The 21,559-nt window shown below is 41.0% G+C and overlaps 1 protein-coding gene across 3 annotated transcripts in view; it reads left to right on the top strand.

Annotated features, from left to right (window-relative positions):
* The first annotated feature begins 2,994 nt into the window (after positions 1-2,994).
* LOC112861239 (protocadherin gamma-C4) overlaps positions 2,995-21,559 on the top strand; it is a 173,713-nt gene continuing 155,148 nt past the window's right edge. The window contains exons 1-2 of one of the 3 annotated variants that reach the window (XM_086701945.1): positions 2,995-3,080; positions 5,929-12,413. In XM_086701945.1, coding sequence (XP_086558071.1) covers positions 9,993-12,413 — 2,421 coding nt within the window. In that variant the 5' untranslated portion in view covers positions 2,995-3,080; positions 5,929-9,992. Of the gene's footprint in view, positions 3,081-5,660; positions 12,414-16,933; positions 19,743-21,559 lie in introns of those variants that run through there. The other 2 variants (XM_086701937.1, XM_086701850.1) reach the window with 2 other exon arrangements.

Here is a 21,559-nt window from a genome sequence, read left to right as displayed (position 1 = left end):
AGGATCAGTTAGATAAAGTATCAAGGTCATTTAATCTCTGTCCTCTAAAATATGAACAGCTATATCTAAATTTAAAAACTCACTTAAAATGTGATTAACACTTTCAAAATTCGCTTTATTTGTTTAGGCACTTATTGTCTCTTTCACCCCAGATTGGAAGCTCTGTGATAATCCAGAGTTTTCAGTCTCCCATAGTCACCGTGTCCCAGTGCCTAGTACGAAAACATGGGAGACACACAAAAAAATTTGCTAATTGAATGAAACAACTGACCCATCTAGAAATAACATAAATATAGTCTAATTCCCATAATAATTTGTGAGGGAAAATATATTCTATGTCACCTTAAAATGAGATAGAGCCATGTCATATACATTTCTCTCTAGTCAAGGACAGTGCCAATTATGAGTGGAGAGTTTTGCTAAAAGTGTGTGTGAATGTGTCTTCTTTGGTTTAGATAGACTCTGATACCTAATCATGGGAGAAAATTAAAACGGCCTGGCACCAATTTGGATTTTTTGTTAAATTTGAAGTAGAAATTAGGTTCTTTCAGATAACTACATTAGTTCTCTTGGTTCTATGATGTGTTGAAGAATGTTCACTGATTCAACTATAATTTCAGGATCATCTGTTTCCTTTTTTCGATGGTGAACTTTTTTTCAGTGTGATTATCCCTTAATTATACTTGGTTTTACTTCATTTGTAGCTATAAGAGTTTTATTTGCTAGCCTCTGCATGGTACTTTATTTAACCATATAATATGTAAGGACATGTCTATACATGTAAATAATCCAAATATTACTTTGCATTTTAATTGCCTGAGTTTTATGATGCTCAAATACCTTTGTCACAGAAAGTAAGATAAATTCTATGTAATTCTGATTTTCCAAAATTAATATCTATTTTAGTTAGTAAATCTTTATATGGAATGTTGTTGAAGAAAATTAAAAGGATTAACTGAAGTTTCCCCTCAGGTATCTACCTCCTTCAGTCCTGGAACAGATTTTCTGCTTTTGAGTTTAACACATTTTATAAATGCTGTTTTTTGGGGGGAAAATTACATTGATCCTAAAACCAAGGGCTCTACCTCATCACACATTACCCTAATGTCTATTGATAAATATAGGTTTTAAAAAAAAAATCAAGTCCATTAGACATACAGGAACACTCTAAATTGATGAACGAATTACACTTCTGTGGTTGTTCCATGGAATATCTGTGATAGTAGGAAACCAAAGATTTGGGAAGAGCAATAAATTCCCCAGTGAAATGCTTCCTTCCTTTAATAAAAGTAGTATCACAATCAGGCTAATTCTGTATGCTTGAAAATTCCCTTTAAAAATTTTTAAATGTTTTTTATTTATTTTTGAGAGACAGAGACAAAGCACGAGTGGGGGAGGGTCAGAGAGAGAGGGAGACACAGAATCCCAAGCAAGCTCCAGGCTCTGAGCTTTCAGCACAGAGCCTGACACAGGGCTCCAACTCATGAACCATGAGATCATGACCTGAGCTGAAGTCAGACACTTAACTGACTAAGCTACCCAGGCACCCCTGAAAATTCCCTTTAGTAAACTTTTAATAAACTTTTAAGTTGCTTATACTGTGGAGGTTAAAAAATTATGAGTGATAAAAGAAGCCCTGCTTATATTTTGGAGATCACAAATTACAGGGTAAGGAAATTTCAGACACCTCAGGAAAGTGTACTTCTATACTGGTATATCATTTTATAAACAGTAAAAAACAAGTTCATAGGGATGCCTGGCTGGTTAAGTCGGTAGAGCATGCGACCCTTGATCTTGGGGTTGTGAGTTTGAGCCCCACTTTGAGTGGGAAAGTTACTTAAAAATAAAATCCTAGGGGCGCCTGGGCGGCTCAGTCGGTTAAGCGTCCGACTTTGGCTCAGGTCAAGATCTTGCGGTTTGTGAGTTCAAGCCCCGCGTTGGGCTCTGTGCTGACAGCTCGGAGCCTGGAGCCTGCTTCAGATTCTGTGTCTCACTCTCTCTCTGCCCCTCCCCTGCTCATTCTCTGTGTCTCTCTGTCTCAAAAATAAATAAAACATTTTTTAAAAAATAAAAAATTAAAATAAATAAAAATAAAATCCTAAAGGGGCTCCTGCTGGTTCATTCAGAGGAGCATCCAACTCTTGATCTCAGGGTTGTGAGTTTGAGCACCACATTGGATGTAGAGATTACTTAAATAAATAAAACTTAAAAAAATGAAATCTTAAAAAAAAAGTTTAACTAAAATGAAGCAGTCTCCTGTATCAAGTAGGATGTTTTCTATAGAAAAAAAAGGCCAACCTAATTTACACTGATTTATTATTTTTTTAATATGAAATTTATTGTCAGATTGGTTTCCATACAACACCCAGTGCTCATCCCAACAGGTGCCCTCCTCAATGCCCATCACCCACTTTCTCCTCCCTCTCACACCCCATCAAACCTCAGTTTATTCTCAGTTTTTAAGAGTCTCTTATGGTTTGGCTCCCTTCCTCTCTAACTTTTTTTCCCCTTAAATAATTAGAAAATCTGTTATCTTAAAAACCAGGTGTTCTAGAGCAGCTCTGTCCAATAGAAATATAATGTGAGCCACAGATGAAAGCCACTTATGTGATATTAAATTATCTAGTGACCAGAGTAAAGTGGCAGAAAGAAATATGTGAAATTAATTTCAATAATTTGATTTAACTTAATTCAAATGATCATAATCAATGTAATAATTATTAATGATATATTTTACATTCTTACTTTGTACTAAATCTTCAACACCTGGTGCGTATTTTACACTGACAGCACATCTCAATTTGGACTGGCCATATTTCAGATGCTCAATGGCCACATGTAGCTGGTGGTTACTGTATTGGACAGTGCCAGTGCCATTCTTGAAAGTATGGCTCCCTCTAGGCATGATAGAATCATGACCTAGCACAAATTGTTTTTCTCTTCCTAATTTTGGAGAATGATAATTTATTTATATTTTTTCTGTTATTCTTTCAGCTTTGTCCTTATCTTGTAAACTTCTTAAGTCTCTGGTCATAAGAATTCTGCCAGCAGTAACCAGGGAGCTTCCTTCCTTGTCCACGGTAAGTTCAGAGAGTGGCTCCCCCTAACCAAAGTTTGTCTTTCAATGTGGTTGGACCAGTTTAGACCATTTACCTATCCCTGGCTCAATAATAGTCACCTGGGGAATACCCTGAGCCTGTGATTTTCAGTATGATGGGGAGGAGGTGACATTTGGTAATGTCTGGAGACATTTTTGATTGTCATAACTGTGGGGGTGGGGTCTACTGGCATCTATTGTGTAGAGGCCAGAGATGCTGCTAAATATCCTACCATATGCAGACCAGCCCTCTTCCCCACAATAGTTCCATGGCTCAAAATAGTACCATGGTTGAGTAAGCTTATTAAGTCTGTATTCCTAGCTAACACTGACAAGGGGAATGAGGTTTACCATTATTGGTTTAGATCTATCAGTATCTATGAATAGGTTTAGCTTCCTGTTTCAGAGGGTGGGCCTCTAAACTAAAAAAGGAAATGTTAGAAGAGAGCAAAGGGCATAGACAACTGTCTTAGTCCATATGTACTCCTTTAACAAAATACCATAAACTGAGTGTCTTGTAAACAACAGAAATTTATTTATAAGTTCTGGGGGCTGAGAAATCTGAGATAAAAGTGCCAGCAGATTTGATGTCTGGTGAGGACTTCACCCTCATGACCTAATCACCTCTCCAAAGCCATACCTCCAAATACCATTATACTTGGGATTAGGTTTCAACATATGAATTTTGAGGGAACACAAATACCGGTTTATAGAGGCCACCAGTAATATCCATGAAAGAGCTGATTATTTGAGGGGTTATAATAATATATATTTAATTCCAACAAAGATTCAAGTGGACAATAAGCACATGAAAAGATGCTCAACATCACTAATTGTTAGGGGAATGCAAATCAAGACAATGAGATACCACCTTACACCCATTAGGATGGCTACTATCAGAAAAACAAAATAACAAATGTTAGTAGGGATGTGAAATATTTGAAACCTTTGTGCATTGCTGGTAGGAATCTAAAATGGTATAGCCACTGTGGAAAACAGCGTGGCATTTCCTCAAAAAATTAAAAATAGGGGCACCTGCATGGCTCAGTTAAGCATCTGACTCTTGATTTCGGCTCAGGTCATGATCTCACGGTTTGTGAGTTCAAGCCCCTCATTGGGCTCTGTGCTAGCAATGTGGAGCCTGCTTCAGATTCTCTGTCTCTGTCTGTCTGTCTCTGCTCCTCCTCTCCTCATACATTCACTCTCTCTCTCTCAAAATAAATAAACATTTAAAAAAATTAAAAGTAGAATTACCTTATGATCTAGCACTTCCATTTCTGGGCATGTACCCAAAAGAATTGAGAGCAGGGTCTCAAAGAGACATTTGTAGGGGAGCCTGCATGGCTCAGTTGGTTGAGCATCTGACCTCGGCTCAGGTCATGATCTCATGGTTCATGAGTTCGAGCCCCACATCAGGCTTGCTGCTGTCAGCCAAGAGCCTGCTTTGGATCCTCAGTCCCCCTCCCCCCGCCCCTCCTCTGTTCACGTTCTCTCTCTCAAAAATAAATAAAACATTTAAAAAGAGACATTTGTACACCCATGTTTATAGCAACATAATTAATAGTAGCTAAAACTTAGAAACAACCCAAGTTGCCATCAACAGATGAATGAATAAGTAAAATGTGGTCTGTACATACAATGTAATGTTATTCAGCCTTAAAAAGGAAGCAAATTTGGGGGTGCTTGGGTGGCTCAGTCGATTAAGGGTCTGACTCTTGATTTTAGCTCAGGTCATGATCTCATGGTTCGTGAGATTGCTTACAGCAGAGAGCCCACTTGTGATTCTCCTTCTGTGTCTCTCTCAACCCTTCCTTCTCTTCCTCCCTCTTTCTCTCTCTCTCAAAATAAATTAATAAACTTTAAAAAAAGAGGAAGGAAATTTTTACATATGCTACAACACAGATGAACTTTGAGGATATTATTTGGTGTAAAATAAGCCAGTCATAAATAGATAAATACTAGTTGATTCCACTTATATGAGTTATTTAGAGTAGCCAAAATGATAGAAAATAGATGATGTTTTCCAGGGGCTGGAGAGAGGGGAGAATGAAGAGTTAATAGGTAATGGGTATGGGTTTCAGTTTTAAAAGTTGAAAAGTGTTCTGGAGATAGATGGTAGTAATGGTTGTATAAGATTATGAATGTATTTAATACCACTGAACTGTGTACTTAAAAATGGTTAAGATGTTAAATTTTATGTGTATATTACCACAATAAAAAAAGTATATATGTATTTACAAAGTGTGGACAGTCATCAAATATAATAATCATGTAATTACTGGTGATTTAAAATTTTTATCAGTATTTTCTACTTTTGTATAATAAAAAAACTTGTTATATTGTAGAATTTACAGTGAGAACGACTTTTGTGATGAAAAATTATTTTTATAATGGCTAATTTCTTGAGCAAAAATTTTTTAAAGAAAGAAGCTTCAGTGGTGTATCATCTTCAAAAGGAAATGTCAAGAGGGAAAATTGTGTAGGAATTCTTTTAAGTCGATTTGAATTTTAATAAATTAAAGCATTTGGTTTAAATTTTTCAGAAAGGCTAATTTCTTATACTTTGTCAAAAAGGAATAATGACTCGCAGCCTCTGCCTAAAATAAGTCCTGGAAATAAAGCAAATACAGTCTCCTGACTTTGAGAAATAACAGGAGGTAGATATCGTACCAGGCCTCTGGGTGCCGCTGTCTGCCAGTCCGTAGCTAGAGTGAAACAAAGCAATCCATTGGCATTCTGACCCAGCGATCCCCGCCGACATTTGTGGAATATATCTGGAGTGGACTTCTTACGCCTTCTCTTCCACCATCTTTTCTAAATTTCTGCGTCAGGAACATCAGGATGTTTAACGACCCGGAATGAGGCGCTGCCTTTTCTCTCCAGTGTACCTTTGTAATCCGGGAGCAACCATGGCAAGATGTATTAGGATCTGAGAAGCAGCATCGAGAAGAGATAAGAAAGAAGTCCCCCACAGGAAAGGCACACCGTGCGCAGTAAGCAGTTTCCCTTACTGATGTCTTTGTTCAGCCTATTGAAGTATGCGTCAGATGTGCTGTGAGATTCTAGAAGAAAAGGCCAGTGGTTTAAAAGTGGGGAATCTGGGCAAAGATGTGACCAGAACTATGGGTGAGTGCCGGGAAGCCTCTTTACTGCCAGAGAAAGGAGCAGGGAAGAACTGGAGAATGATAGACTAGATCTAGCAGATAATGTTAAAGGAAGTCTTTAGGCCCTTGAATCTGAAACCCTCACTGGAAACCCCATGAATGCTTTTCATATAAATTTATTCATCCTGGATATAAATAATTTATGGTTTTTAATACATTTTGTTTTGGAAATTGTGGAAAACATCTTAAAATGAGCATAGTTCATTCTTAAACCCCAATATGTTTGGATGCTACAAGTAATTCTCTATGGATTTATCACATTAGTTTCAATAGCCATTTCCCCAGTCCCCACAAGTAAAAGAGAGGACTAGGGCAGGAATGGACCAGAGGAGCAGAGCTGCCACCAGTTAGTGGTAGGGAGGGGTAGGAACAGCTCGTGGCAAGATGAGGGAGTTGGATGCTAATGCCAGTGCTGCCGTACTGAGCCACAAGAAGTACAGCAGAATCTGCCTACAGGAGAACCTGCCCTCCACCACATGCTCTGCATTCTTCAGGGGGACTCTACTGACCTGGATGACACAGTAAGGTCGAGATCCCCTACACTTACTACAGTCTCATATAGCATATCTACCATCTAAAAGTGACAGTACCATCTTTGATTTTGGAGTGCAACAGATGCATCATGGAGTAGAAGAGAAGATTGGAGGCAGTTTAAGGGCCCCTTTCAAGATCCTGATTGAAATGGAGGTTGAGAACTACAGTGCTGTGCAGGTGACTTTCAGCTGGGTGTCTAGTCCTATTAAAGGCAAGAACTGTGGCTGCCCAAGCCAAAACAATGGAGAGGTGAAAGATACAGAAAGTAGTAAACACACAGTCAAACAATTCACTTCTAAGAATTACTATGCAATTCTTTGTAAGCTACAGACAGATGGAATTCTAAACTGGAAGCAGACCATGAAATACAATGTCACCACCGGAGCCACCAAGGACAAGCTGTCCCTCTCCTCCAGCATAAGCATCACCCTGCATATCACCACCATCAACAAAAAATGCTTGTTTTCCAGCAGACCTCTTTCTGCAGTCCAGGAGAATGGGAACACCTGCTATAAGTCTCCATCTCACACTTTAGTGCTTCTTACCCAGATGTGGGGCCCTGTGCACCTATTTCTTCCTGGCCAGCAACCTGGCACTGTGTGCACTGTCATCCAATGTGTCAGTAGGTGCAGAGCATGATGATGTTCACTGCAGGCTCCTTGTGATGGCAAAAATACACAGGCAGTGCTGTGGCAGGAGCTGCAGCCAGAAGTCATGCCCTCTTTGATGTGGAACCATGCTCAGTGCAGCTGGCTACCTGGTCACGAAAGTGACCAGCTGGAGAGCTTTGCTTGACTGTGCTATCATATGCTTCAGACCAGCTAATATGACTCTTCAACCTAGGGAGGCACAAGAGTGAGATTAGCACCATGGCACTGTGAGCAACAGAGATGTTGTTCTACAGGGGTTGCTGGTCACTGCATACAATACCAACAGTCATCGTGCTGCACCTGGTCTTTGCAGAAGTTGCTGCCAGAACTCAGCAATGGCCTGGCACCAGGTGCCAGGCAGGCAGAGCTACAATTTTACCTGCCTGTGGCCTTGTCCTTGATATCTGTGCTCTTCTCCTCACAGTGACTCTGGCCTTCACCCTGCTTCTGTGGGGCTCCTCCAGCCCTACTTTCAGTCTGGTCTCTGGTCCAAGCCTAGATTTGGAGATACTTCTACTTCAAGTGAGATTTGCCCTAATTCTACCATCTTTGTGTGGCTTCAGATACTGTAAAGTCTTAATTTAATTTCTTGAAGTAAACCCAAGATACATCTTTTAACTGCATAGTCTCTGTGGTGCCTGCAGTGCAACCTTAAATATTACATTGGATTCAAATGTTTACCTGTGAGTTTTAACACGTTTATTTTGTAATATCCTGTTATAAATCAACTCTGGTTGGTTTTTTTGTTGTTGTTAAATGAGGAGAAGCTCTGCAAGTTCACTTTCTAGTTTCTGTGTGTATTTTAATTTCTTTCACTAGCTCAGACAGTCCCTTTGGTGAAAAGTTTGTTTCTATTAGTGTATATTCTAAAAACTTATATTTTCTGCTAAAAAGTCCTTTCCTTGAAATATTGAAGGAAGTTTGCTGAATCTTTAAGCTTTTGGGTTCCATATACTTGTTTTGAGAAGCTGAAAAACTATAGATTTGGTTACACAGGAATAGATATTCTCTTTCTAAGAACTACTCTTGTGGCCTTTGTTTCCTTTATTTCCTTATTTTCTGGACCCTTCTCAATTGTGTTCATGGGTAGACTGCCAGTATCTGGCCAAATTTGCTCCTGAAATGTTAACCTCTAGAATGCAGAAAACATTCTTCCCTAACTTTTGGGTAAATCACTCGGAGCCTCAGACATTTTAATTAGTAACCTTTTACTAATTTTGCAATGAGTAAAAGAAGGAAGGCAATCTAGTTTAAAAATCTTGCTCTTTAAGAAAACCAGCTTCTCTTGGGGGAATATTAAGTGTGATTTTAGGAGAATGCATATTATTTTAATGGCCTGTCTAAAAATAAAGATGTGGCCCTGTCCTTTTCAGTTTTGAAGAAGAATATCACTACCTCTTATGTCTCTTAAATTTGAAGTCTTAAATTAGATACTCATATGGCATTTTCCAGTAAATTCCAAGAGCCCAGTGTTATTTTATTCAAAATACATTACCTTTGAGTGAATTAAAGATCTTTTAAAATCTACATAATACAAAAACTTCAGAAAAGTGGAAAAATAAGGTTAGGGTTAAAACACGTTCTTTAAAATTCCAAGGATATTCAAAGCACAGTGGAAATGAAATGGGACAGTCCAATTTTTAAATGTCTAGCTTACATCCTAAAAGTTTATTTATGCCTTGGGGCAACTGGGTGGCTTAGTCAGCTGAGGGACCATCTTTGGCTCAGGTTGTGATCTCAAGGTTCCTGAGTTTGAGCCCCACATTGGGCTAGCAGTTGTGCAAGCTGCTGTCAGTGCAGAGCCCGCTTTGGAACCTCTGTTCCCCCATCTCTCTCTGTTCCTCCCTTGCTCTGTCTCTCTCTCAAAAATAAATAAACATTAAAAGAAAAAAATTAAAAGTTTACTTATCCTCCAGTTTTTTTAATCCTCCAGTCAAAAGGCGATTGCTCTTCTGTGTGGCCTGAGAAACTGTCAAATGGTCAAGCTGTAGTAGCATAATGGAGGTATGATTTTGTCACTGTGATATTACATGAATAACACATAGAAAGCAGATAGCTTGGAAATAGGGGGATTCTACTGTACATTGCAATTTAGCAACAGTTAGATGTGATTAAATAAAAATAGTACTTTCTAATTCTCATACATATTTTGTAAAATGCTTAACTATTTCCTTGACAATAAACTAAGACTTAAGGAAAGATAGGTCAGGTTAATGAGAAGGGAATGTTTAAGTATTACCTAGGAGTGTAGTAACTGGTGAGGACTCTGGGCGCCGCTGTTCACCAGTCTGAGAGAGAGAGGCAGCATGCGCGCGCGCGCGCGCACACACTCACACATCCCCAAAGGGAAAAAAAATAAAAAGCTTCTTAGAACGAACCTCCATCACCGCCAGATTGAAAACAACCTCCCTGAAGCTTCCTTGACCCTACTTCTGGACCACCTTCTGCTCTGAAATCTCCTGAAAATTCAGTTAATTTGGGCTTAGAAGAACAGAGAAACAATACCGTTGGTACCAGACTGGGAGAAAACTACGAAAGGAGAGAGCAATGGTGATTCGGGGGAAGCAGCCCAGCTGCAGTGAACTGTTCCTGCTGTGCCTTTTTCTGGGACTGTTGTTGGAAGCTTGGGCCGGGAAGATCCAATACATGGTGCCAGAAGAGACAGACAAAGCATTCTTTGTGGGCAACATCGCCAAAGACCTGGGGTTACAACCTCAGGAGCTCACGGAGCACAGAGTTCGCATCATCTCCAGAGGTAGGACGCAGCTTTTTGCTCTGAATCATCGAAGTGGCACCTTGGTCACAGCGGGCAGGATAGACCGGGAGGAGCTCTGTGCTCAGAGTGTGCAGTGTCTGGTGAGTTTTAACATCTTGGTAGAGGATAAAATGAAGCTTTACCCTGTTGAAGTGGAAATAATTGATATTAATGACAACACTCCCCAATTTCAGTTAGAGGAAGTAGAATTTAAAATGAATGAAATAACTACTCCAGGTACCAGGATCCCTCTGCCTTTTGGGCAAGACCTTGATGTTGGTATGAATTCACTGCAGAACTACCAGCTAAGCTCCAACCCTCATTTCTCCCTGGATGTTCAGCAGGGATCTGATGGATCCCGATACCCAGAGATGGTGCTACAGAGTCCCCTGGATAGGGAAGAAGAAGCTGTGCACCACCTCGTCCTCACCGCCTCTGATGGGGGCAACCCAGTCCGTTCAGGAACCCTCCGCATTCATGTTCAGGTGGTAGATGCAAATGACAACCCTCCAGCATTTACTCAAACACAGTACCACATGAGTGTCCCGGAAAATGTGCCACTGGGCACTCGGCTGCTTACGGTAAAAGCTACTGACCCAGATGAAGGAGCCAATGGGGAAGTAACATACTCATTTCACAATATAGACCAGAAAATAGCCCAGATATTTCAATTGGATTCTGACACAGGAGAAATATCAAATAAAGAATCCCTGGATTTTGAAGAATACAAAATTTATCCAATGGAAATTCAAGCTCAGGATGGTGCAGGCCTCATGGCCAGAGCTAAGGTGCTAGTCAAAGTTCTGGACATAAATGATAATGCCCCAGAGGTAACCATGACATCTGTCACCACTGCAGTCCCAGAAAACTTTCCTCCTGGAACTATCATTGCTCTTATCAGTGTGCATGACCAAGACTCTGGAGACAATGGTGACACTACATGTTCCATTCCTGAAAATCTACCCTTTAAATTAGAAAAGTTAGATGATAATTATTATCATTTAGTGACAGAAAGAACACTGGACAGAGAACTTACCTCCAGGTACAACATCACAGTAACAGCAACAGATAAGGGAATTCCAACTCTATCTACGGAAACCCACATTTCACTGAAAGTGACAGATATCAACGACAACCCCCCTTGTTTTCCCCAGGATTCCTACTCTATCTTCATTCCGGAAAACAATCCCAGAGGCGCTTCCATCTTCTCCTTGACAGCTCAGGATGCTGACACCAATGAGAATGCACTAGTCACTTACTCCTTGGCAGAGGACACCATTCAGGGGGCGCCTCTATCCTCCTACATTTCCATCAACTCAGACACTGGCATTTTATATGCCCTGCGATCCTTCGATTATGAACAGTTCCGGGACCTTCATCTGAGAGTGATGGCGTATGACAACGGGGATCCCCGACTCAGCAGCAATGTGTCGCTGAGCCTGTTTGTGCTGGACCAGAACGACAATACGCCAGAAATCCTGTACCCAGCGCTCCCCACCGACGGTTCCACAGGCGTGGAGCTGGCGCCCCGATCCGCAGAGCCCGGATACCTGGTGACCAAGGTGGTGGCGGTGGACAGAGACTCTGGCCAGAACGCCTGGCTGTCCTACCGTCTACTCAAGGCCAGCGAGCCAGGGCTCTTCACGGTGGGGCTGCACACCGGCGAGGTGCGCACTGCACGGGCCCTGCTGGACAGAGATGCGCTCAAGCAGAGCCTGGTGGTGGCTGTGCAAGACCACGGCCAACCCCCTCTCTCGGCCACCGTCACGCTCACCGTGGCCGTAGCTGACAACATCCCAGATGTCCTGGCAGACCTGGGCAGTCTCAAGCCCTCAGCGGACCCTGACTCCTCAGGCCTCACGCTGTACCTGGTGGTGGCGGTGGCTGCAGTCTCCTGCATCTTTCTGGCCTTTGTGATCGTGCTGCTGGGACTCAGGCTGAGGCGCTGGCACTCGTCCCGTCTGCTCCAGGCTGCGAGGGTTGGATTGGCTGGCGTGCCAGCCTCGCACTTTGTGGGCGTGGACGGGGTGGGGGCTTTCCTGCAGACCTATTCCCAGGAGGTCTCCCTCAGGGCGGACGCCCGGGAGAGTCACGTGATCTTCCCCCAGCCCAGCTATGCCGACACGCTCCTCAGCCAGGAGAGCTGTGGGAAAAGCGAGCCTCTGCTGATAACTCAGGATTTACTTGAAGGCAAAAAGGAAGCATTTTCTCAGGTAAACGTTTTGTAAATTTATCTAGGTAAAAATAATTACAGAGTTTACTTACCTTTCACTTTTTACTACTAACAGTTCTATTTCCCACATAGCTTTGTAGATTTGTGTTTACAAATTCTGGGAAATTATCATTGTGTGTTTATATCCAGGTATAATTATAATTGCTGTTTCATTGAAAAGGAAACTGTAAATTAACTCTAATGTTAATGAGTATTGTGTGAGATGCTATGTTGGTTGTGGAAAGAGCACTGCATCAGAAACAAGGGGATCTGACTTTTAATATTTTCTTGCTTTCCTCTGGCCAAATAATCTTATTTTTTCTGAGTTTACCATTCTCTTACCTGGCAAGGATAGGGTTTAACTATAAAAGATCCATCAATATTTATGTGACTAAGAGTGTTTTCAAATTTTTCTCAGTTACAAATACTAATTTGTCCCTAAATTTAATATAGATGTTGTCTGTCAAAGTGCTATTTTATTTGGGGATGTTTGAAGAGGTAAAGATTGTCTAAAGTAATATTTTTATCTGTGTTAGGATTAAATTATACAAATCTATGTAAGTTGTAAATTTTTGTTGAATACCTTAGCCCTTTGCATAGTCTGTTATTTTTAGATATTTTATGCATGCTGAAGAATACACTAGATGTTTAAGTAACTTATGAAATGAGGTAATAAAGTGAACGATGGAAAATTTACTGTGCAACTTGAGAAATAGTTTCAGAGCCTCCTATCTTGTATATTATGCCCATAATGGAAACAACTGACACAAACTAAGAATATATTTCATTTTAATGTGTGTGTTAACTCTTCACAGGAAATGTATCATAGATGAGTAAGTCCATGCTTTGATATACTTACTCTGCTCCAGTAAATTAAAGAGATATACCAAATATAAAAAGAAGAAAGCCAAAGCATGGTAAGGCACAAATAAAAGATAAATATATTAATGAACCAAAGATGGAAAAGAAAGTGGTGAGCCAGGCTAAAGCTGTGGAAATTCTAGGCTTGGCTTAGATGCAGACATTGAAGATCAACAGGTTGTTCCAGCACTATAACAGGAACAAAGTGCTTTGGGCTAAACAAGGGACCTGAGCCACACATACTACTTGAATCTAAAATAAGCAGTTCAGCCCCTGAGCTAGTTCAAATTGGCTGCCTGCCAATTCCTGTGGTGACAACTTTTTGTAACCTGCAGACCAAGGGAGAGAGGTAGATCCAGATGCTGGCTTCAGAAAATGAACACTAAATTTCTTAGACTTGAGTTGTAATATTCATAGTATTACAGCTGCACACCACTAAAAGACCTACTTATGGCCTGGGACCTGGGATAGAATAATTTCAAAACCATTTGAGACAAATCCCTGAACCCAGGAGGGAGGGAGAATGGGAGAGAAAGTAGAAGAAAAAGACCAATTAAAAAAAAACTCTTCTGGGGCACCTGGGTGGCTTAGTCAGTTGAGTGTCTCACTTCAGCTCAGGTCATGATCTCATGGTTGTTCAGTTAGAGCCCCGAATCGGGGCTTGGGGGCTTGCTGATGTCAGCACAGAACTGACAGGAATCCTCTGTCCCCCTCTCTCTCTGCCCCTCCCCTGCTCATGCTCTCTTTCAAAAATAAAGTAAAATAAAATAAAATACTCTTCCACTTAAAATAAATGTACAAACCAAAATGTTGAAACACATTGTCTTCTAGAGTTATTGTTGCTAATGAGATACTTTCAACAAATTGTCATTTTTAAGGTATCTCCATTTTCTCTCTGAAGGCTTTAAAAAATTTTCTCTGATTCTTGTTGTATGTCTAAGTGTTGATTTTTATTTTTATTATCTGTTTGGAGTATACTTTCTATTAATAATATAAGTTATTTCAATTCTGGATTTTCTCAGCTCCTATTAATGAAAAATTTTGCTTCTATGTGTATCTTACAATTTTATTTATTATACCTCAATAAAGCTGGAAAAATTACAAAGCAAACATTTAAAAATAGTAAAAGGAAACAAAAAAGTTTGGACATTTAAATCTATACTCCTATATTACTCTTGGACTTAAGAAAATCACAATGGAAATAAGAACTACTGTAGAAAGGAACAAAAATTAAGATATTATTTAAAATTGTGAAATACAGCTAAAAGAGTATTTAGGGGTAAATTTATTGATAAATACAATAACTAAAAGTTAAAGAAAACAAATTATTTAAAATAAGTGAATTTAGCAAGCCACTCAAGAAACAAGGCAAAAAAACCCACATTATATCAGCATAAACTTAAAGAAAATAATAGGAAAAATAACCAAGGTAAGAGTATAAATTATTGATATGCAAAGAAGGAAGAATTCTAATGAAAAAGCAATAGAGGGGCGCCTGGGTGGCTCAGTCAGTTGAGCATACGACTTCAGCTCAGGTCATGATCTCACAGCTCATGAGTTTGAGCCCTGCTTTGTCAGGCTCTGTGCAGACAGCTTAGAGCCTGGAGCCTGCTTAGGATTCTGTGTTTCCCTCTTTCTCTGCCCCTCCACTGCTTGTGTTCTGTCTCTCTCTCTCAAAAAAAATAAACATTAAAATTTTTTTTAACAATAGAAGCAGACAGTAAAAGTCATACTGAAACTGGTGGGAAGAAATTAAAATTCTGTCAAGTCCAATGGTGGGACTAATATACAGTAGGCAGATGTCATGGCTAAAATTCTTTTTAAAGATTTTAAAAGAAAACCCCAAATTCTGATTAAAAACAAAGTCTTGGAAAAGGATAAAGAAAAGCAAGAGAAACTGGGGAAAAAATAAAACAACTTGATAAAAAGCAAGAAGAATGAGTGGGAAATAATATACAGAGTAAAACCAGATATTGTCAAAGACAAAGAACAGATAATCTTTAGAGAGCTACAATAAGGGATGTTGAACAATTATTTAATGAGACTTGAAAGCATCAAAACAATGTTGATGAAAATATTTTTAAAAATCTAAGAAAAAGTGGAGGCTCTACTAGAAAACAAGGTGAGTTGATACCAATTGTTTGCAATTTTTTCCATTTTCAGAGGAATAGGTAAAAGTAAAATTGGGGGCACCTGGGTGGCTCAGTTGGTTGAGCATCCAACTCTTGATTTCAGCTCTGGTCATGATCCCAAGGTCATAGGATCCAGCCCTGTGTTGGGCTCTGCCCTGAGTGTGGAGCCTGTTTGGGATTCTCTCTCTCTCTCCCTCTCTCTCTCCCCCTTCCCCTCTGTCCCCCCCAAAAAAAGCTCTGTCTCAAAAAAAAAAAAAAAAAGTAAAAATGGTAAAAGTTCAACACGGAAGAAACCCAAAGGCAAACAGACTGAAGTGATACAGAAGTGGGCAATCTCACTTAAGAATGTTGATTTAGAAGCACCTGACTGGCTCAGTTGGAAGAGCATGTGAATCTTGATTTTGATGTCTTGATTTTGAACCCCACATTGGGTATAGAGATTACTTAAAAAATATATTTTTTAAAAAGAATGTTGATTCAAAATCTTAATTAAGATATTATCAAACCCTACCTACTATATATTTAAAAGCTTTGTTTATAGCTTATGACTTAGGGTTTATTTCAGGAATGCAAGGATATTCCAATATAAGAAAATCTAATAATGCAAAACTCCATATTAAGAGATTAAAGATAAAAAGCCATACATTCATTTAAATAGAGACATAATAAAGCTCTTGAGAATATTCAGCATGTGATTAAAATCTTAGAAAACTAGGAATTGAAGAAAATATCCTTAACTTGAAGAATACCTATCAAAAACTTCCAGAACCACCCAAGCAATCTACAGATTCAATGCAATCCCTATCAAAATCCCAGTGACTTGTTTTGCGGAAATAGAAAAAAGCCCATTCTAAAATTCATACAAAGTAGCAAGAAACTTCAAATAACCAAAACAATCTTGAACAAGAAGAACAAAGAACAAACCTCCTTCAATTTCCTTAATGTTCCATTCTGGCTCTCACCTCCAAGCATTGGTACTGAGGTTCTAGAACACCACTCCAGCCTCTTCTTGACCCATTCCTACCCTTTAGGAGTCATCTTCAATAATGTCTTGGAAAAGTACTGACCCACCCTTCTCATTGCCTAGTGGTCCCCACCTTTGTATCAGTTAGCATATTGTACTGAAATACTCTGTTTACTTTCCTATGTCCTCTCCTATCCTGTAAGCTCCCTGAGAACAAGAACTGTGTTCATCACGTTCACCATTTCTTTCTCCAGCATCAATCAGGCATTGGTGTCAGGTATACAGTAGTGTCTGATAATTTTTAAAATACAGATGTTGAAGTTAAATCCTAAGCCATGAAGCACAGAAATCCAAAATGTATAGCCTTAGAAGATAAATTAGCTAATGTTCTAAAGTTGACCTTATTGCCTTTGAATATAAAATAAGTTGAAGATATTTGGAGCAAGGGCAGTGGCAGCCTTGATTAATGCCTTTAGTGTTCACTAGGCATACTTTCCTACCAACTACTATCAAGGTCACATTTGTTTACACATTCTTATTAATCCTGAGAAAAAGATTCCTGACTTGAAAGAGCTACTTCTAAGGTATGGTAAAACTCTAAGATTCTTCAAAGCAACTTGAAAGTCACAAAGCTAACAAGCAAGAAATAACTTGGGTTTGTCTAAAAGGGTGCAGAAATTACTTAGGCCTCTGAGCGTCGCTGTTGACCACCTAAGAAGTAAAAGGCTGCAACACATCCAGTCCAACATTCCAGCTCCCACAACAAAAGGACTGGGTATTTAGCCCCCAAGCTTCCGGGCGGAAAAAAAAAAAAAAAAAAATGCAGCAGCCCAAATTTCTCTCTACAGTGACTTGGGTCCTGTGAATGCTGATCCCCACAGACCCTGAGGAATACAGAGGAATAAAACTGGATTCTGGAAGTTGCCTGGGAGAAAAGATTGCAGCAGAAGAAATGGCGGCTCTGCAAAAGTTATCACAACGCGGAAGGCTTGATCGGCTGTATTTTCTTTTGGTGGTTTTGTGCGAGGCCGGAGCTGGACAGATGCACTATTCTGTGCCAGAAGAGATGGACAAAGGCTCCTTCGTGGGCGACATCGCCAAGGACCTGGGGCTGGAGCCCCTGACACTGGCAGAGCGTGGAGTCCGCATCGTCTCCAGAGGTAGGACGCAGCTCTTTGCTCTGAACCCGCGAAGCGGCAGTTTGGTTACCGCAGGCAGGATAGACCGAGAGGCGCTCTGTGCTCAGAGCGCGCAGTGCCTGGTGAATTTTAACATACTCCTGGAAGACAAATTTAATATTTATTCAGTAGAAGTGGAAATAACAGATATTAACGATAATGCCCCTCGCTTTGGAGTAGATGAACTAGAGCTAAAAATCAGTGAAACCACTACGCCAGGATTCCGAATTCCTCTCAAGAGTGCGCACGATGCAGACGTAGGAGAAAACACCCTTCAGAAGTACGAACTGAACCCAAATGATCACTTTTCCCTGGTTGTGCGAAGCGGAGTGGATGGGAACAAGTACCCTGAGCTGGTGCTGGAGCTCGCCCTGGACCGCGAAGAGAAGGCTGTTCACCACCTCGTCCTTGTGGCTTTGGATGGGGGCAGCCCGGTCCGATCTGGCACCTCCCGCATCCACGTGACTGTCCTGGATGCGAACGACAACGCACCTATATTTACACAGCCTGAGTACCGTGTAAGTGTTCCTGAGAGTATGCCCGTAGGTACCCGGATACTCACAGTCACCGCCACTGACACAGATGAGGGATACAATGCCCAAGTAGCATATTTTCAAGAGAAAAATCCTGGAGAAACCTCAGAGATATTTGAGCTTGAGTCGACATCTGGAGATATAACAATCATAAAGAGTCTAGATTATGAAGATGCCAAAGTCCATGAAATTGATATTGAAGCTCAGGATGGTCCGGGCCTTCTGACCAGAACAAAGGTTATTGTGACTGTTCTGGATGTGAATGACAATGCCCCAGAATTTGACATGACATCTTCTACCAGTTCAATTCCTGAAGGCTCTCCTCCAGGAACCATAATTGCACTTTTTAATGTACATGACAGAGACTCTGGGCAGAATGCATTTATCACATGTTCACTCCCAGAGAACCTTCCTTTCAAGTTAGAAAGATCAGTGGACAATTACCACCGACTGGTTACAACCAGAGCCCTTGACAGGGAACAGTTTTCCTCTTACAACGTCACTGTGACTGCTAAAGATGGAGGAAAACCATCTCTGTCCACGGATGCTTACATTACGCTGCAGGTGGCAGACATTAATGACAACCCACCCACCTTCCCTCACATGTCCTACTCTGCCTACATTCCTGAAAACAATCCCAGGGGTGCTTCCATCATTTCTGTGGTGGCCCATGACCCTGACAGTGACGATAATGCCCATGTAACTTACTCTTTCACTGAAGACACTCTTCAGGATGCACCCCTGTCCTCTTACATCTCCATCAACTCTGACACTGGCATCCTTTATGCATTGCGCTCCTTTGACTATGAGCAGTTCCAGGATTTGCACCTGAGGTTGACTGCATGGGACAATGGGAACCCGCCCCTCAGCAGCAACGTGTCACTGAGTATATTCGTGCTGGACCAGAATGACAACGCACCAGAAATCCTGTACCCCGCCGTCCCCACCGACGGTTCCACAGGCGTGGAGCTGGCGCCCCGATCCGCAGAGCCCGGATACCTGGTGACCAAGGTGGTGGCGGTGGACAGAGACTCTGGCCAGAACGCCTGGCTGTCCTACCGTCTGCTCAAGGCCAGCGAGCCAGGGCTTTTTACGGTGGGGCTGCACACGGGCGAGGTGCGCACTGCACGGGCCCTGCTGGACAGAGATGCGCTCAAGCAGAGCCTGGTGGTGGTGGTGCAGGACCACGGCCAGCCCCCTCTCTCGGCCACCGTCACGCTCACCGTGGTCGTAGCTGACAACATCCCAGACGTCCTGGCCGATCTGGGCAGCACCAGGACCCCCGCCGACCCAAATGATTCTGACCTCACACTGTACCTAGTAGTGGCGGTGGCCGCAGTCTCCTGCGTCTTCCTCGCCTTTGTCATAGTACTGCTGGGACTCAGGTTGAGGCGCTGGCACTCATCCCGTCTGCTCCAGGCTTCAGGAGGCGGGCTGGTGGGCGTGCCCGCCTCTCACTTTGTGGGCGTGGACGGGGTGCGGGCTTTCCTGCAGACCTATTCCCACGAGGTCTCCCTCACCGCGGACTCCGGGGAGAGTCACGTGATCTTCCCCCAGCCCAACTATGCCGACATGCTCCTCAGCCAGGAGAGCTGTGAGAAAAAGGATTTTCTATCATCACCTCAGTCTTTACTTGAAGACAAAGGAGAAGAAACATCCCAGGTAAACTCCCTTCACGGTATACTTATGAGGCATTGCTAAAATAAATAAATATGTTTATTTACTCCGCTGCCTCCATTGTTTACCACATGTTTTCTGTTTTGCATATTTAGTTGTGAATATATCCCTTTTAAGGACATGAGTCCTGGTGAATTATTTCTCAGTAGTTCTAAGTGTTTACACCTTGTACGGGGGAAGAGGAGGCTAGGATCATTGTATCATGAATTTAAATCAGGAGTTAGTATTGGGTGAATATTATATTCAGGTTATCAAAGAGCATTGCATTAGGAAATGGTGTATCTGGTTTCTCATACTTTCTTTCTCCTCCCTGGGCAAATCTTCTTGTCTACCTGGATCAATAATTCTTTCTCTATTAAAAATAGGAAGATTGAGGGGCGGCTGGCTGGCTCAGTCAGCAAAGCATGCTACTCTTGATCTTGGGGTGGGGAGTTTGAGCTCCATATGGTGGTAGAGTTTATTTAAAAAAAAAAAAGGAAGTCTGAATTTTATGTTTACTCAAGTGCTTTAAAATCCAAGGGTTTTGTTTTATATTTCAACCTATGAATAATGAAACACTTTAGTTGTCTAATGCCTTCACTCAGTTGTAATATTTTTCCTTCAGTTTGACAGTGAGTTTCTTCATTTTATTTGATTCATATGATCTTCCCTATTTAAAATATGGAAATTTAGAAATATATATGTTCACTGTGTCTTAGAAAAGTATGTCATGGTATCTCCATGTAATTAAAAATTCCACTGACTTTTAAAGTAGCTCTGTGTTGGGGTGCCTGGGTAGCTCAGTCAGTTAAGTGTCTGACTTTGGCTCAGGCCATGATCTCACAGTTCATAGGTTCGAGCCCTGCAATGGGCTCTGTGCTGACAGCTCAAAGCCTGGAACCTGCTTCAGATTCTGTGTCTCCCTCTCTCTCTGCCCCTCCCCAACTCACCCTCTGTCTCTCAAAAATGAATCAATGTTAAAAAAAAGTATTTAAAGTAGCTCTGTGTTGGTTGATGAAGTGATTAAATTCTTGTTTGCTCTATAATAAATGGGTAGTGCAATAGTAAACACATTTCTCTTTGATATTTTTATTTTCTCATATCTGGAAACCATATTTACTTTTTATCTTTAAAAATAATATGTCCTCAAGGGATTCAGAGGCTATATCAAATAATAGCCCTTAAAGATCCTTCTTATATATCTCTCTTCTCAAAGATTCCTTCTCAGAACAACTGTTAAAAATATTTCCAATCCTTCACTTAACTTCAGTCTCCCTCACAACCACTGTCTTCCTTCCTCATTCCTCTTTCTATGTTGGCTTTTAGTGTTTCAGTTATGTTTTTAATAATGAAGGACAGGGGCGCCTGGGTGGCTTGGTCGGTTAAGCGTCTGACTTCGGCTCAGGTCATGATCTCACAGTCCGTGAGTTCGAGCCCCGCGTCAGGCTCTGGGCTGACAGCTCAGAGCCTGGAGCCTGTTTCAGATTCTGTGTCTCCCTCTCTCTCTGACCCTCCCCCGTTCATGCTCTGTCTCTCTCTGTCTCAAAAATAAAAATAAAAACGTTAAAAAAATTTAATAATGAAGAACAAAAAAATACACTAATATTCTATGTAACTGGGATCACTTTAAATTGTGATTTGGAAGCAATCATATACTGAGTATTGTATTTAATGGTATTATCATCTTTCAAGGTGCTGTGATTTTTTATTATATTTTAGGGCATTTGAGGAGAGTTGATCTGAGTCAATGCAGTCTCTTGTGTTTATTACTATTACATAATTCTCTATGAGCTAAAACTGGAACTCACTGTGGAATAATACAT

Source organism: Puma concolor, chromosome A1 (assembly GCF_028749965.1).
Source record: "Puma concolor isolate L17-30 chromosome A1, mPumCon1.1.hap2, whole genome shotgun sequence".
NCBI classification, from domain to species: domain Eukaryota; kingdom Metazoa; phylum Chordata; class Mammalia; order Carnivora; family Felidae; genus Puma; species Puma concolor.
This window is presented reverse-complemented; position numbering and strand designations above follow the sequence as displayed.